Source organism: Protomyctophum parallelum, assembly GCF_964188405.1.
Source record: "Protomyctophum parallelum genome assembly, chromosome: 10".
Lineage (NCBI taxonomy): Eukaryota > Metazoa > Chordata > Actinopteri > Myctophiformes > Myctophidae > Protomyctophum > Protomyctophum parallelum.
The window spans coordinates 36,592,818-36,610,791 of NC_139704.1; the positions used below are offsets into that span (position 1 = coordinate 36,592,818).

The 17,974-nt window shown below is 45.8% G+C and overlaps 1 protein-coding gene across 10 annotated transcripts in view; it reads left to right on the forward strand.

Moving 5' to 3' along the window:
• The window catches only part of tacc2 (transforming, acidic coiled-coil containing protein 2), an 82,793-nt gene that overhangs the window by 15,470 nt on the left and 49,349 nt on the right, over positions 1-17,974 (forward strand). For 9 of the 10 annotated variants that reach the window (XM_083775667.1, XM_083775670.1, XM_083775671.1 and 6 more), the window contains 4 exons: positions 983-1,224; positions 2,956-3,057; positions 5,383-10,902; positions 13,156-13,707. In XM_083775667.1, coding sequence (XP_083631793.1) covers positions 983-1,224; positions 2,956-3,057; positions 5,383-10,902; positions 13,156-13,707 — 6,416 coding nt within the window. The remainder of the gene's footprint in view (positions 1-982; positions 1,225-2,955; positions 3,058-5,382; positions 10,903-13,155; positions 13,708-17,974) is intronic. The other variant, XM_083775668.1, reaches the window with a different exon arrangement.

Genomic DNA, 17,974 nt, shown 5'->3' on the forward strand with positions numbered 1-17,974 from the left:
AATTATAAGGCTGTCTGAAATGGTATGACAAACCTAAGAACTTTGCCTCCAGCGTTAGAATAGGCCTATACATAAACAATACCTGATGCTGTCAGGTATGGGCGGGGAGTTTTATTTGTGTTCTTGGGCTAAAGGAATTATATCTATAGGTGTTGCATTACAGTGCATAACATGCTTTTACCTATCCACCATATCTAGTAGCAGATGTTCTGATACCTGAACCTGAAAAAATTGTCATCATTGTTTTTTGGTCTGACTATAAACTGAAATAAATTAATTCAAGGCTTCATGGTGTGTGTAATTGATAGAAAATACGTAATTCGGGTGAATTTCTACTGTAATAAATTGTTAAAGTGCAGCCACAAATTGCGGAGTTTAAATTGTAAAATAAAAGTCTAAATCAGTAGTACCACATCAACACTTTCCCCGCCAATTTTTTTTAATTCATTGTCTGCAAGCGACAAAATACGTAGGCTACGTTAATTCAGTTGTATAAAATGTTTTGATCTGATCTAGTGGGAAGGCTACTCACACTAGCTTCGGATGGCTATCTGTTGTTAGCCATAAGATTGGACTACGGCATCTTGATTGCTTGTGCACATGCGCGCACGCACGCTTTCAGTTGGCATTCCTGGTCAAAACAACGCTTATTGCACGGAGCCTAGCGGTCGCAGTAATGGCGCCAGCCTGTACTTCTCATCAGCTAGTGAAACATCAACAACCTCAAAATAAGGGTTGAACGGGGAGATATCCTGGCATATAGTAATCATTTTTTAATCCTGGCAGGAATTATGTAATAAAAACATCCAAAATAAACTAGAATTGTATCATCGCGCAATTAATTATTGTGGCATCGGATGATCACTGACTTGTGTGCTCACCGATACCAGCCATTTAGGCCGTATGAGTATCGGAAACACACTCACAGTAGACAATACATGCAGTGTACATTACCAAAAGTGTGTGTTTGGCTGTCCCGCAGGCTGGAGCTGAGAGTTTGACCCAGAAAGGAGACAAGCAGGAGAAGGGGGCAGCTCTGACGGAGCCCTCCGGCACCCGGCAGAGTCCACTGCCAGATGTACCCGTCGTCCTCTCTGGGCTGGAGGAGTGCCAGGGAGGGGCCAGCGAACACGCAGAAGACTCGGAGGAACTGGAGTTCCCACACGACCTGCTGCCCAGTCTAGACTTCAGCAGTGAGCTCAACATCTGGGAGGCCTCGCTGGGGTAGGGCAGGCCCCCTTTATACAGTTACACCAGGCTGCACACACAATTACATAACGGCAACCATATATGCAGTCACACCGTACGTATACACACACACACGCACACACACACACACACACGCGTGGATGCTGACATCCAACTGACTTGGATGTCAGTGTTGCTCACCGACATAACCAACCAACCTACAAGCTCACAGTGCATCGCGATACATTGCAAGCTTGTAGATCGCCTATTTTCAGTGCACAACATCCCCTTGCAACTAAGTATAGCACAGGCTAAATGTCTTTTAGGGACACCAAACACAACCAAAGATATGTGCCTTGACTGACATAGCAGGGATGTCAGACATTCAGGCTTGATGATGGAGTGCTGTTACTGTACTGTACTTAGTTATGAGATGCATGCAAATGACTTTACATTTGGTCTTTACTTCCTGAGAAAATAGATGGTAGGATTTACACTTTTACTGAAGGGAACTTTGGGGCAACTTTAGATGGGTAACATTTTTGTAACCAAGTCACAAGTCTATGATTTTTTTGTCCAGGCAACAAATAATGCGCAAAGACATCTCTTTGGGTAACGTTGCCAACCATTGCTTGAGTTGCCCAGTGTATCACTGGCTATTTATTTGTGGTCATATTTCAATGATAGTGGTCGACATTAGAGATATGTCCCCGGGCTATAAAGCCTGAAAAAAAAAACTGCCTCCCTCTGGCCAGCCGGGACGCCTGATGGAGCGGAAAGGAACTGGTTGGAATAACGTGTTCCTTCCACGCGCTACGTCCAACCAGGGAAACTCCCCCCTGTCAGGTGTAAAGGAGCAACTTGGACACTCAGGCATGAAGGAAGCATGAGTTCAAGTCCGTTGCTCTCCCCTTGTCCCCCATATATGGGGACTAGGTTGGTGGAGGGTGTGTAGAGCCCAGGATCACATTAGATGATTGACACAGGGGTGAAAAATGGGACCAATACAAAATGTATTAAATGTAGTATTTCACGTTTAGCTTTTTGCCTTTTTTTCCCTTCTTTTCTCCCCCAAAAAACAAACAAACGTTGGTGTGCAGCTATCTCTACTGCCGACCACTTATAAGTTTGTCTTCTATACCAACACACCCTAGCACCCTGTCTGTTTGTCCCTGTTGATCCCTCAGTTACCACAGGCACATCATATTCACTTATGGTTGTTCATAATTCAGTGATGACAGTCCATAGTCAGGGGATATTAATCAAATCTGGGAATAAGTTTCTTACCAAGACTTTTCTTCACCAATGTGTTTGTAAAGGTGTCTACTAACATATCCCACATTGGTTTATATTCAACCACCCTAGTGGAACTTTTGACAGCTGCTGAAAGTTGGGGTACCATCAACAACCAATATAAGGCAAAATGTTCAAAATCTGAATGGATTCAGAATCATGAAAACGCCCTAGTTTGACATGTCACATGCTACTTAAAGCATAATGAAATTTAGAACATTTTGCATTTATATTGGTTGTTGATGGTACCCCAACTTTCAGCAGCTGTCAAAAAAAAACCTAGGGTGGTCGAATAGAAACCAATGTGGGCTATGTTAGTAGACGCCTTTACAAACACACATTGGTCTTGGTAAGAAACGTATTCCCAGATTTGACATTATTCTGATAATATTCCCTGACTATCAGGTGAATGTTGGACTGGTAATGTTAGATTATCACTGTGTCTATATATATATATATATATATATTTGTTAGCATCACACAGGTTAGTTCAGGGGAACAGAAGTGTGAGCGGGCGAGCCCCCTTTTACCTGGCCTGCAGGATCACATGGAAGTCATGGCGGTTGTAGACCAAAGGTACCACGGCCTTATAAAGCATGACAGAGATGACGTGTTTTGGCATGAGGATGGGAGGGAGGTTTATGTAATGGCCAGTGGAATACAGGACGGTATAAAGGAAAACCAGGATGCATGGAATAAAAACTAAGACTGGAATACAGAATGCTTGTTAAGGGGAAACTTTGCAGATTTGAGGAAAATATACCCCCCCCCCCCCCCCCCCCATAATCTCTTATTATTGATCAGAACAACTATGAGATTTATTTAATTTGATCGGTGAAGTTTTCCTTTAACCCTTGTTTTTATACTCTTTTTTTGTTTTATAAATCGATAGAGTTTTACCAGCCGGTGTGGGTTGTGTGATGCTTTTTTGATGCTTTGGTAATTCTGTTGCAGAGTTGATGCTGGAGAGTTGCACATTGATTTGTGTGTCAGACTCATCCTGTCTGAAGTGTTGCCTGCTGTCCTTGGTGTGATTTTGATAGCCTAGGCTGATTGCACTAATTTGGCACCATCTCACATGCTGAAACATCATTGCATTACAGTGATTTAAAACCCATTTAGGCCTGACGTCAAAAATAAATAAAAAGTCTTCTGAAATAATATATATTCAAAGATTTGTGCCACATTTTCACGATGTTTAAAAAATAGCAGACCTACAAGCTCGTAGCGCGCCACTCGGTGGCGTGCTATGAGCTTGTAGATCTGCTATTTTTCAATAGCTAAATAATGCTTAGTTAAAACACATGTTCTTATTTTTAATTACTGCACCAGCATATAACGTGGTTATTTTGTACTGCTCAACACCAGCCACGAAAACATGCTAAGCATTTTCATCACAATCGGCACGTGGTGGTTAACGGTGCGAATGTGAAACCAGGGAGATCTGCATGCTCAGCCAAATATCCCTGTAAGAAAAGGCTGGAAAAACAGGCTACCTCAGAGTCGAGTCTGCAACATTGGCGTCAGAACAGAAAGAAAGAGATTGTGTCATTGTGCAGTATAGAGTGGTACGGCCAGAAAGAGATTGTGTCATTGTGCAGTATAGAGTGGTACGGCCAAAGGGGTACCCTACAGTACCCTACAGTACCCTACAGTACTTCCTAGTCACCAAATACCGCAGTGCTCTTAGCACGGAGAGCATTACCGTGCCAAGCTGCAGGTATAGTGCTGGCTCAGTCAGTGGTGCCTCAGGGCTGTTGGGCAGGCAGGTAACAGCTTGTTCTAAAGCACAGCCCACGTCCAAACTAAAGACTCGTTCCTTCAGTTTTGGTTTTGCTCATTTCATAGCTAAGAGTGGCAGTTAGTTGAATTAGGTGCATTGTTGGCCCAGAGTGGGCCCGCTGCGCGCAAGTCGAGTGGGTGGCTTGTTATCAGGGCAGAGGTTGTGTTGGCAAGGAAATAGCAGAGCCAAGCCTGGAGCTATCATCCAGGAGTTTTACTGCTAACCAATCACAACGCGGCTTATTCATGATCACCCACCCCCCACATGTTTCCATTTGTGGTTGAACATGAGTGATGAGTTTTTTGCTAATGGTAATGTTTATTACTTGAATGGACTTTCTGCCGTGCAGGACAAATGACATCAGGATAGGAGGCTCTTTACAAGATAGTGTTTTTTTTAGCACAGGTTTGAGCAGCAGGATATAATCATGGGTATATATACGCCTGCTGGGGCTTATAAAACAAAATATATTTGCTGCGGTCTACTGCGTCACTGGCCTTGCAATGACTCAGCAGCAGTTATGGTTGAATGACAGCTAGTCTAACTGTTGGTGAATGTTCTAATGTATCATGTACCATTTGACTCTCTCACTAATGAGGCTGCTTGTGTAATTCAGTGTGTTCCTGAATGCCACAATGTATCCACTTTGCCGTCTGATGTCTGAAATAATTGCTTTAGTTGCCATAAGGAATTGCAAGTGTGTGAGCATGACTTTATCTCTGATCACTCAGTGGTTTTTTTGTAATACAAACGTTAATCTTTAATCAGTGATTATTTTGGTTAATACAATTTCAATGTTGATGTCTCTTCTCTTGTAACAATAAAATGTTACAAGAGTAAGGCGGCTATGTGAAGCAACTGAGTGCAGTTATTACTAATTAGCATTTATGCCTGAATACGCCGTAACATTTTGACATTGTGCATACTGCTATACGTTTGTAGATGGCCGGTATTTAGTTCTCTGATGTGTGCATTTTGCAGTGTGCATATAATTGTCATGTGGAGAGTGCAGTGGCTGAGCATGGCGTTTGGCCTGTTGCATAGAGCAGTATCATGGAATGAACAGCTGTCTGCTGTCTAGCCCACAGTCTAACTCTGTCACCCTACCCTGGTCTCAGGCCTCATGGTGGCGACCCACTTCTCACAGATGTCCGCCCTCCACCCCACCCCACAGTCACGCCATACCAGGACGTTGCACCTCTGTCGCTGTCGTCAAGCATCCTCCTGGACAGCGAGCTCCAAGAGGCCTTCCAGGAATGCGAAGAGCAGATGGCGTCACTGGCCATATTTCAACCAGTTGACCCTTGCAGTGCCACGCCTGTCCAGGCCACAGGGAAGGAGAATAAAGGAACGGGCAGGGAGGGGGTTAATGAGGACAATGAGTCATCGTCCAGCGCAGTACAGCCAGGCCTAGGCGATGGAAGCCAAAAGACACATGGAAACACTGAGGCAGAAAACATTCAGAAGGATGTGTTTAGCTTCAGGGATTACATACTGGGTACTGAGTGCACGGAGAAAGAAGAACCAAGACAAAGTCTGAATAAATGTACATCCATGAATCCACCGAAACACACAGAGATAGTTGGGCAGAACGAAACGCACACCCACGCGCAGTCAGAGGCAAATATAGACTTGTTTAAAGAAGCGCTAGTAGATCGTGTAATCACAGAGAAGAGAGACGATGTGAAAGAAGCCTGTGATGATTCTAACAGAGTAGATTCTCATGTGGAAACTATGAAGACTGAAGAAGATCTATCAGAGGTGACAGATATCAAGAGACGACAACAAAGTGATATGCCTTTAAAGTGGAAGGTAAAGTCCAGCATTGAGATTGATCCACATGGTGTTAAAGATGATGTAGTCAGCCAAAGATCAGTGCCCATTGCACAGTATCCAATACACAGCCCTGCAGTGTCAGAAACAGACAGAAAGGCAGCAGGGTCACATCCGGAACCAAACATGGAGTGTGAAAGACAGCCTGGGCATGACAAAGAGATGAGGAAGAAAGAGAAAAAGAAACAGAGGAAAAAGAAAAAAACAAAGGTTGTGGAGACGGGACTGGAAGCAAACGCAGATATACAGCCTCAGAGCCATACAGACGCTGCATCAGTTTTAGGGTCAAAGACTGAGTCAATGTTGCAGACGGACACCCGGATGGTGACATGTAGCAAACCGCATGACAATGGCTTGCATTACCAGGAACAGCTGAGCCCCGAGGGGAAGCCCAACCTCGGACCCCCACTGCCATCTCCTCATACTGAGCAGGATCATGTTACTGACCGTGTCCGTCCACCTGCCTCCGGCCTGGCGGATTCACAGGGCCCCCGGCGACAGTCCATTGACCACAATTACACAGACGGCCCCCGCGGCTCGACTCGGGGCCCTGATGAAATCTCACACCGGAAGCAAAATGCAATCGACCCAAATACACCCGTAACATTTGTCCCAAACACAGCGATCGATGCAGTCGGCCCTGCTCCAGGTGCTGCCGCTAATACAAAACGTATTGTGCACTTGGAAGCAGAAGTACACACACCGGAGCCGAGGGGCCTGCTTTCCCTTAACAGATCGTGTGTAGGAGGGGAGAGGGCACAGTGTACACTTGTAGAGGCTTCAGCGTCGGTTGCTGCGTTGCCACTGACAACGCTCACGATGCCAGCGCGGATTCAGCACGAGGGAGAACGAGAGCGGCGTGAATCACCGCCGGAGAGCGTGGCGCCGTTGGCTGTGAGAGAGCACGCTGCAGGACGGGATTTGGGAGCGGTAGAGAAGTGTCCGAGCTCTGCAGGGGGAGAGGAGGAGAATGGGGAGCTCCCGGACAAGCTCCCCCAGCCCTCATTAATCTGTACACGGGAAAAATGCTCACTCGCAGCCAGCGAGGCACAGGCTGCATCTGAGTACAGCAGCAGCGAAATGCCACACAGCTCAGCTGAGGCTGGAGTGAAGGGAGAGGAGAGAGAGCTGACCAAAGGCACCATAGCGACGGAGAGAGAGAAAGAAAAGGAGCTGCTCTGGACAGAAACCCACATCAATACCTCTCCCCCTGGGCTGCTCACTGGAGCCGGCTGCCAGGAACACAGCGCTGTTGTGGTATTGGAGAAAAACAGAGAGGGAGGAGATGGGGGAGGAGGAGGAGGAGGAGAAGGAGAAGGGTTGGCTAGAGAGCACAGTTCATTCAGCCAGCCGGAAGGCTCCGCTAGTGGGGTGTCATCAGCTGAGAATGAGACGTGTCCGCCTCCCAATGCTGCCGAGTCACCAGCGAAGTCACAGTGGCGGAGTGAGCTTATTGCTACCACCACCGAGAGCATCCGCACGGAGCAGGACTGCCTTCCTCATCCCAGCCTGACACGGGAACGGAACAGGACCCTGGCTCTCTCCGAACAGAGCTCTCCCAAGACAGAGGGTGCCTCAGTGGCCGATGTCACACAAATAACCATTACAGAGGAAAAGCATCATTCAGGACCCATTCTTAAAGAGTCACCCACCGCAGAGACGGAGAGCAATCACAGAGGAACCTGCTTATCGTTTGTTTCATCAGAGCCTCTAATCACTTTGCAGCAGAGCTGTACTGCTGAGGCGCGGAGCGGCACGCAACAGGTCCAGCTTGTAAGCAGCAGCGCAGCAGACTCCGGAACAGCTGAGAGTGACGCGGAAAACCTTTCTCAGGCTCCAGCCCAGAGCGATAGTGTCAACCCTACTATGTCAGCAGTAGGACCCAGGAGAGTTCACTTTAAGGACACTGTGAAATCAGAGGGAAGTTCCTCTGTTGCTCTTAGGGACACATCATTGCCTGCTATGGACTCTGCATCATTGCCCCCGCTGACCACACGTGAGAGCCTGTACCATCCTGTAGTAGAGGCCAGCTATATCTTCCAGGAGTTTCTTGCCTTGAAGAAGCCAGAAATATCCCCTGCAGTGTCGGCTCCTACTGGGCAAGAACCGCCAAAGTCCCAGAAAGATACCCAGTTTAATGCAGGGGACCTCGGCCAAGAAGATATCAAGGAGAAGCTAGAGAGAAGTCTGTTGCCTAATGGAGAGAAGCCCGAGGCAAATGCTGTGGAAGTACAATTGCAGGACAAAAATACTGGTAAGAAACCACTTAAAGAACTAGAACAAAATGATTATAAAGAATATAAAGACAGTTTGCACTTAATTGACAGCAGTGCCCTCTCCGTTGATAACAATGTACAACTGGAACATGTGTCGGAGCATGTGACAAGAGAGCTGGCAGACGGGGCTGTGGAATCATGTGTGTCGGACGGCGGTGAGATTGAAAGGCCACGTGTTGATTGTAAGGGACTGGGTGACACGCAGCATGCCCGCTCTTCATCCAAAATGCCTCATATGGATGGCCTTACATGCATGCCAGGTACAGGTAGTGAGGTCTCAATTACATCACCTTTGGAGCTGCGCCCTACTAACCTCCGGCCTGAAGCGGCAACATTGACCTCCACATTGTCTCAGCAGATTAAGGAGAGTCTCTCCATTGGTCAGCCTTCAAGCCAATTACACCAGTCTGCTCCCGTTGACCTAGCTATCACAGAACGTCCCACACAACACCGAGAGTGGCCTGCGAGCACCGCGGCCTCTGCTGCTCAACCTGACGACCAATCAACGGCGTCGGCAGTGGCGGGCCCTAAGCCATCTATTTCTGCTACCCGTGACTGCGGTGAGCCGTGTGCCCGTAAGCCTGCCGCGGTGCTCAGGCCCCCAGGCCCCATGCTGAGTCATTTGGAGTTCATTAGTGACTGTGGCATTGTTCTTCCCGAACGGAGCACCAGCCACAGTGCAGACGGTGACAGCAGGGTGACGTCCTCCTGTCCTGAGAGGGAGGAAATAAGAATGCAAATGCATTCAACACAGGATCTGAAACACGATAACGCCACTGAAAATGTGAAAGAGGCTGATGAGATAGAGGAGTATACTAAAGCCACTGCAGAGCCCATGTCTGTTGTTCTGGATATTCCACCAGACGACAAGGCGACATCTCCACAGAGTGGCATAAATAATCAAATTCAGCTTCCTCCCGCTCAGCCTTCTAGCACAATAATGACTGAGGCAGGTTATAATAATGTGATTTCTCAGTCCCACTCTGGATCTGAGCCACAGTCGGAGCCGGTCAGCCTTATGCCAATTCATTGTGACATGTCCATTACATGTGACCCCTCTGCGCTCTGCCCTGTCCTTCCTTCCGACGAGACTCGTAATGAAATTGCACGTGACGAGCAAGACGATGCAAAGGGAAAGCATGAAAAGGAAGAATACAATGCCCGACTGTTCGACGATGAACAGAAACAAGGAAAAGAAAATCAAACCGAGTATAAACAGGAGGAAACTGAGCAGGAGGAGGATATTGGAAGCCTGCCACCTGAGCATAAAGGATTCGTTAAACAGGCTGAATTACTAACAGTGGGTGTAGAGTCTAAAATTAAGAGAGAGGCCACACCGTCCTCTACACCTGCTACACCTGCAGGGTTATCCCAGGACGCGCCTTGCAGCGAGACAGAGACTGGCGGTGAACCCTGGCCTATTGCAGACCACGGAACACAGATAGTAACAATACAGCTCAGCTCCGACAGGGGTACAGCTGCTAACCAATCGCAGACCATGACAGCTCCAAGTCGTTTAGTTCAACAACAAGAGCAACAGCTCGAATCCAGCCGTGCCACAGAGGAACTGTCCGGTGCTTGTTTGGATGAGACGGATGGGGGGGAGAAACTGTTTGGCCAAAAAACACAGGCCCCAGGGGAGATGGGAAGAGGGGATGACCCCACTGGGAGTTTGGGTCAATCAGAAAGCAAGGATGATTTGAGTGACAGCAGTGGCAACCATGGAAAGAAAGGTCTAGACAGAGGAGAGGGAGGGGACGCGAGCACCGTGACAAGGGTTAATGTGTCTGCACACCTTGCCAGAGAGTTAAATGAGGCCAGTAGGGCTGACACAGAAATAGCTACCGTTGTCTCTCATGGAAGTGAAGAAAGACTGTCGGAAGATGAGAGAGAAAGCGGTGGCTTAAGGCTAGCGACGTCGGACTCGGCTCACCTGTCGAAAGACAAGTTAGTGAGTGATGTGGGTGGTGAAGGTCAGGGAACAACTGTTCTTTCACTTGCCTGTCAAGACCAAGGAGCAAAAACGGCGGCCTCGGAGAACACTGCTCTCCTTGTTGAGCCCGCATCACACAAAGATGAGACTTTGCCTCTGGAGTGGCCCGTTTCATCCCAGGTCACTGTAGAGAGGCATGACATTTGTCTAGAGACCGTGGCCATGGCAACCCAGGCCGTAGATCCCAGCGCCAGTATAAGCGGCACTCTGGCCAGATCTGTGGACGAGGCCACCATCCCACCTGTAGAACAGGTGTCTGTGAGGATGGCTGTAGTCACGCATTCACAGATGGATCACATCGAGGACATTTCAGCACCTTCTCTTGACCCCCAGTCTGACCCCACCGACGGGACGGCACTAAAAAGCCCTCCTGCCGCTGTCTCTTCTACTGGACAAGCGTCTCTGGGCAAAGAGGCTGCGAGGGAGTTGCAGACGGAGGTTTCAGCCAGTCCTGCTCCTGCGCAACCAGAACCAGTTCTAGACTGGATAAAAGCACTGCGGGACGCTGCTTCAAACACAGCACTGACATCTTCAAGGTACACAGTAAAAGTTTGTGTGTGTGTGTGTGTGTGTGTGTATATAAGTATAATGGATTAGTGGAGTGTATTCCATTTCAGAAAGGAAACGGTTTATCTAATGGGGGGAGAGGGGTTGGGGGGGGGGGGGGGGTGCTGCAGTATTACCGATGCTCCAAAAAATATCACATTTCATACATAAAGTGCTTTGCATAAGGCATAAAAGGGCATTTAGATTGAAGATGAAAAGATGGTCCATGCCATTGCTATAGTAGTTGAAGTTTGCTAGAACAGCTATGACGTTGTCATGACATAAGTCCAAAAACAAAATATCAAATGTATCTGTTGCTTCTGTGCTGTTGATAGTGAGCAACCAATTTTGCTCACTACATTGTTGTATGGAGGAACATGTCTCAAAATCACACTTTCTAGTCTATAAACAAACAACACAAGTTAAATGTTATATTATTATCTTATTATATAACCCCTGGCAGAAGTTATCCAGGAACAATTTGTAATTTTGAAACCCTTTTTGTCATGAGTGAATGGAATCGCTACTTCCAGGCCTTCAATTACAGAAGCAACAAATAAAGCTCACGTATGATGCTCGGGTAGCAACACCTGTGCAACCCAATTAAGTTCGACTACCACAGTTAAGCATGGCTTTAACTAAGCATTATGTTATACTTTAGCTATTGAAAAATAGCAGATCTACAAGCTCATAGCGCGCTCTACGAGCTTGTAGGTCTGCTATTTTTGAAGAATCGTGAAAATGCGGCACAAATCTTTGAATATATATATTCTTTCAGAATACTTTTTTTTTTTTAATTTCGATAATCAGGCCTAAATGGGTTCAGCTGAGCAGGACATGATGGTGGTAAATGAATACCACGTAGCAGCTCTCTGCACGGGCCTTGTGACTGTGACAAAGGTCACAGTTGGGATGTTGTGCCCCCCCCACACACACACACCCACCGAATGTGCCTCACAAAGTAGATCGATTGTTGGCAACCTGTCACACATTCTCTATTCAGCTTGACAGGGAATAGAGCACACTCAGAGTTGCTGGTGCAACTGTGCTATGCTAATGTACAGAATGATTTTCATGATTAGAATTTGTACTGTTCTAGTCAAAAGACTACTAAATCTTTTTATACATGTTTTTTCATTGGTTGAAAACATGATTTTGCATTCATACATCTTATAATGTTGCATTTTTCGATTTTCTTTTGTTTTGTTTAAGAGCATTTATGAGAGGTGTTACAGTGCACTGTTTGACAATGAATATGAATGAGGAAGTAAACACAGAGACGGACTTTGTGGTAACCGGAGACAGGGTCAAATGACTGGATGTTGAATCCCAATGCAGCCGATTATATCCAAAGGATGACATCAACAGTGACATCAGCTCTGTTCTTTAGAGCAAGAATGATCCTTTCTTTCCCACGCAAACAACACAGCTGTTCACACAGTAATAGAAACGGCAATAATGCAATGGCAACATGGGACACAGTAGAAAAACACCTACACGTGCACTCCTAGTAGGCGTGCACGTGTAGGCGTGTGTGTAGCTCTGGTCCATAGCTCTAATGAGTTTCATTTAGAGCAATGTTACTCTCCACTTCCACCGCTCGCATGATTGCAGACCAGCCTCTCCTCTTTGGCGTAAATAAAAATAACGTTTTCGCTACTCACCAAAACAAAGGCGGGTTGTGTCATTAGAAAGCCTACTTTCCTTAGTGGAAGCACTCTGAGCCCCCCACCACACGTATAAACGGTACTTTTTGGCCAGAAAGGGATTTTATTTTCACCGGAGGAAAAATGTTCTCTATGAGGCAATTCTCTGGGCAATATCGGTAGAAGGCGCAGTGGAGTAACTAAAAGTATTTTTTTTTCCGGTGGAAACAAAATCCCCTTTTGATGTTTATACGTGTGGTGGGGGGCTCAGAGTGCTCCCACTAAGGAAAGTAGGCTTTCTAATGACACAACCCACCTTTGTTTTGGTGAGTAGCAAAAACATTATTTTTATTTACGCTAAAGAGGAGAGGCTGGTCTGCATTCATGCGAGCGGTGGAAGTGGAGAGTAACCTAGCTCTAAATAAAACGCATTAGAGCTATGGACCAGAGCTAGCGTGTAGGCGTCGCCTACACACATTACTGTAGGCACATATTTGTCACTTGATCCTTGATCCGTGTATCATGTGTAAACTAAACAAACAAATGTCACCTCCCCACCTCCCTCTCTCTCTCTCTCTCTTGTATTGTTCTATACAGACCCTTCCCGTCCCTGGATTCTCCTCAACAAGAGTTTCTTACTCCAACCGGGGAGGTAGCTGCTCCTCTAAGTCAAGAGGAGAACACGCCGCCACTAGCAAAAGCACAAGAAAACCCACCAGTACAGCCAGTGAAGGAACCCGTTGAGGTCTTGGGACCAGTGAAAGAGCCAGTAGCTGATCCAGAGAAGACAGAAATCCCAGAGGAACTCGCCGGGCCTGTGAGGGTGCCAGGCGATGTCCAACCCGAACCCGTGAAGAAGTCAGCAGAGCTTCTTGAAATAGTGAAGAGGCCAGTTGAACTCCCAGGACTCGTTAAAGAGGTGCCAGAACCACAGAAGGAGCAGGTCAAGGTCCCAGAACCAGTTGGAGAGTTTGTGGAAATAGATGCGGTGAAGGTGCAAGTTAAGATTCCAGAACCATTTCCAGGGGTTGTAGATCTCCCAGAAACTCCAGCGCAACCAGTGAAGAAACCAGCGGAGAGCCCACCAGTTTGGGAAACCCCAGTGAAGGCCACATTCCAGGACACAGCTGAGGAGCCGCTGCACAGTGGGTGAGTGCCTTTGTGAAACGTAACTGATGCAACCATGCATGTCAATTTAACATTGTAAGATGGACATCTTTTGAAGCTACACTACACAATGACTTTATTAAGTTATTGACACTGGTGATTTACTGGTAGACCCTCACGTTTGTGTGTTGAAACCAGCAGCCTTCTTTGTTAATATAATTTAGCCTCTCCGGCAGCAGGCTAGAGATGGTTAGAGGGTAGGACCAGTGGTGGAAGAAGTACTTACATGTTTTACTTAATTTAAAAGTATCAATACCACAATGTAAACATAGTCTGTTAGAAGTAAAAGTTTGGTTTTTAAACTTTACTGGAGTAAAGGTACAAAAGGTAAACTTTATTCCGAACATGGTAAAAGGTAAACATATTCCCAAAACCAAAAAACAGCCTCACTGGCCGCAAGTATTGTAAAAAAAAAAGTAACTTAATACTTTTTAATAACTTAAAAAGAAATAACTAAACAGATCTACAAGCTCGCTTTTGTACGCGTTTGTAGACGAGCTTGTAGATTGGCTATTTTCAAATGGGTAATATTTAAATAGGGCTAAAGTGGTTATTGTATGTTTTGTAATTATAATCTACATCGAGTAACTACATTACAAGTACAACTACATTGTAAGTAAAGTTCCCAAATAATTGTGTAGTGTAGTAAAAGTACAATATTTGTCTCTGAGATCAGATGTAGAAGTAAAAGTATAGAAAATTGGAAATACACTTGAGTACATGTACTTTCCACGGACCACGACCAAGGTTGGGGTTTTTCACTATGCCAAACTCAGGAGTCTGAGAGAAAGTGCTGCACCCTGCACCCGATTCACTGATTGAAAGATGATTGAGATTGAGTCACGACCAACACAAGCAACTAAAGTGGCAATCTAAATAATGTCAAAGCGTATATATTTCATGAATCTTTTAATTTGTTATTGTCCAATGCTATCAATTGGTGACAGTAAGTAACAGTAAGTTTAGGTATTTAAAGTATGAGGTATATTAAAGTGCGTATATGCTTTCAGTTTAACACGTCAGTTTAACATCTGCCAGAAATGAGCTTGAAAGGAAGTACATTTGTACTTTTTTTAAGTTTTAACTGCAGTCATTTTGACACAGCTAAAGTTAAAGTCAAAGCATGTTTATTTGTGTAGCACTATCACGTCGTACTGAAGGGCTATACAAAGTGTTTTAGACATGAAAGTAAATTAAAAGGCTGGAGTATCTTATTGTGCAATAGTATATGCTTGGACAAGCATCTTTCAGTACATAGAGTGCTGCTTCTTGAGGTGGGTGTTTTTCCATTTAGGGGTGCCTGTGTGCCAGCATGTATGAAGTTAGTGAACTCTTAAAGATCTGTCTGTTGGCACAGTAACACAATTAGCCTAATCGTATTACCTTCAGCTGTGTTTACATGTAAAAATGTCCACTTTGAAAAGAGTATTTACTTACTACAGACGGCATGTGACACAGAATTATTGTAAATGTAGAGGCTTTCTGTTTTTTATTATTAATTAATGCTTAGTATTGGTTATAAGATGAGGTTACACACAGCTTAGCAAAACTCAGTGGTCTCCTTTTCAGAATTTTCCAGCTCAAGGGGGTCTGCATGGATACTTTGTTTGACTTTCAGGCACCTTGTCTCAGTTGTTTAAACTGGATGGACACAATTAATTGGGGCCCAAGGTTTAGAAGCTGAAGCATTAGATTTTTACTGGTTGATGTCATTGCAGTGAACCTGTGATGCTGTTTAAACTCCCTAATAACTGAAGTACACACAGTAAACCATCTTGTCTCGCTCAGCATGGCTTCTCTGTTTCCCGTATGAGCGGTATTTATTTTACCACCTTCAACCTGCCATCCCTATTTTGAGCATATCATTATAGTCCAAAAGTTCAAATTTCTTTCCAATTCTTTCCAGTTTGTTTAAATGATTTGTAATAGTCGATCTGGTTAAGCACTGGTAAATTTCCATGTATGTCGCTCCCTTATTATGCAACGCTTTTTTTTAAATAATGCTGGGGGTGAATATGTTGCGGCTTATCATTTACGACGATGGCATACTAACATGTTATTGTCTCCACCAGGCCGAAGGCATGTGGAGAGAGTATGTTTTGCACTGCGTCCGTGTGTGTGTGCTTGTGTCTGTCTGTCTGTCTGTCCGTCCGTCTGTGTACAGCTAATCTCCGGCACCGTTAAACCGGTCGAGGCCATTTTGAACAAAAAGCCTCAAATCATGAACGGAGCGTGCAATTTACGTAAAATCTTTCACAGACTTTCCTACTAGGCTGAGGAATATATCCCACCCTTTTCACATTGGCCTGTTATAGCGCCACCGACAGGTGGATTTTTGCTAAACACATTTTTGGAACAAAATGCCTCAAATCATCCAATTGCCATCCAAGGCGTAAGAAGAAATGTCACCCTTTTCACATTGGCCTATTATAGCGCCACCAGGAGGCCACAACCTGACCGTGTGCCCCGAGGGGCACTTTTTCTAGTTTACATTGAAATATTTCTACAAATTGTTTTCATTGCTTCTTCCTGTTATAGCTTGTGTATCCTGGCCTTCTGTTTGTCTTTATCATGCATCTCTTGTCACTCTATCCCGTCTCACTCTCTCCTCCTGTGACCGCTGCAGCGATGCCAGGGGGGCAGTCAGCCAGATATTTCGTGAAGCCTCATTTGAAATCGGTAGTTCATATAATGGCCTGTTGTGGCGCTGGACTGGACCCAAAAAGCCCCATAGCTCCATAGAGGCCCATGTATTTTGGCCCAACTTCACCTAGACTGTATTACCTTAATAAACATGGTCATGAATACTTTCTTCTTCCAGTCACTAGTTTAAAGTCTCATTTCTAATGTCATAATATTCTTTTTGGAAAATTATGGTCCCATTAATTAAAAAAATGACCATAAAGAAAATAAACCATCGCGTATGTTCTGAGGGGCGTGGCTACCGTTACAGTCTATGATCGGGATTCCCCTCCCACTCGAGTCAAAATAAAAACCAACGGAGAAGAAGGGGGGAAGTCCCGCCTCGTTGTCTGGGCAGCCAATGGCCAGCTGGTCCAAAACGGAGCCAGCCAATGGCCAGCTGGTACCAAACGGATCTAGAAAGATGGCGACTTACAGTGCAGGAATAACAGGCTTCATTTTACGTCCATGTTAGACCCGGCGAACGCTTTGTCCATATTTTTTACAGTCTATGAGCGATGCATGCCATAGTCGGCACTTGCTGCCTGTCAATCACAACAGTCCTATGCCTATCAGTCCTGCCGGAACCACACTAGGAGTGAGACTCCCTAATGCTGTTACTATAAGCCCTAGAAGGATGAGGGTTGTTTGAAGCATGTATCATGTGCTTGTTAGTCGTGTGTGTGTGTGTGTGTAACAGAGGAAGAGAAAGAGAGAGAGAGAAATGTGACTGTGATAGACGGGGTGTGTGTGTGTGTGTGTGTGTATATGCATGTGTGTGTCTCTTTCACCCCGCCCCTAGAGGCTGTCCTGGGCTGTCAGTCTAGCTCAGTCCGCGCCTCCGTGAACTGAAGCTGTGAAGCTTGGGGAGCGGGGAGGAATTTGGGCAGGCACTCGGCCCCGCTGAAGTCATTCACGCCAAGCCAGCCAGACCGAGAGTAACAAACGGCAAGAGTTCAGAGAAACACTTGAGAGCATGTGCCGTTGCGCGAGCGTGTCCGTCAGAAAGCGAGAGAAAGGGAGAGAGAGAGTACAGCGGAGCAGCCCCTGGTATTTGAAGTGCCACAGACGCCAAAGGGAAGGCATATTTTGTGCTGAAGTTGTTGTGATGGAATTGTCCACAGCAGAGTGTTTGGTGAGTTGATGGAAAGTTTCTCTCCCATAGCATAGATGTCAGATTGTTATGCATGTCCTAATGTGAGCCAGCGGCAGATGGCCGATGTAGGTAACTAGTGCTAATTGCTGTTGTGCCTCGGCTGACTTACCAGACGGCACGAGAGAGGAGAAATTAGAGAGATGATGAAGGGCAGGGCTGGAGGGAAGGAGTGAGAGAAGTTCTGAAATGACACATGGTGTGTTAGGCAGAGGGCAAAAAGATTACAAGTCGCAGCATGCTTTGTTTTTACTTTCTCTCCACTCCCTGGCTCTTCTCTCTCTCTCTCTCTCTCTCTCTCTCTCTCTCTGTGTCTCGTTGAGAGTGTGGAATCTATTTGTCGTTGTACAACTGAGTCCCTGTGTGGTTGTAGGAACACTTGTTGTTGACATCAGCCTCAGACAGACTAGACAG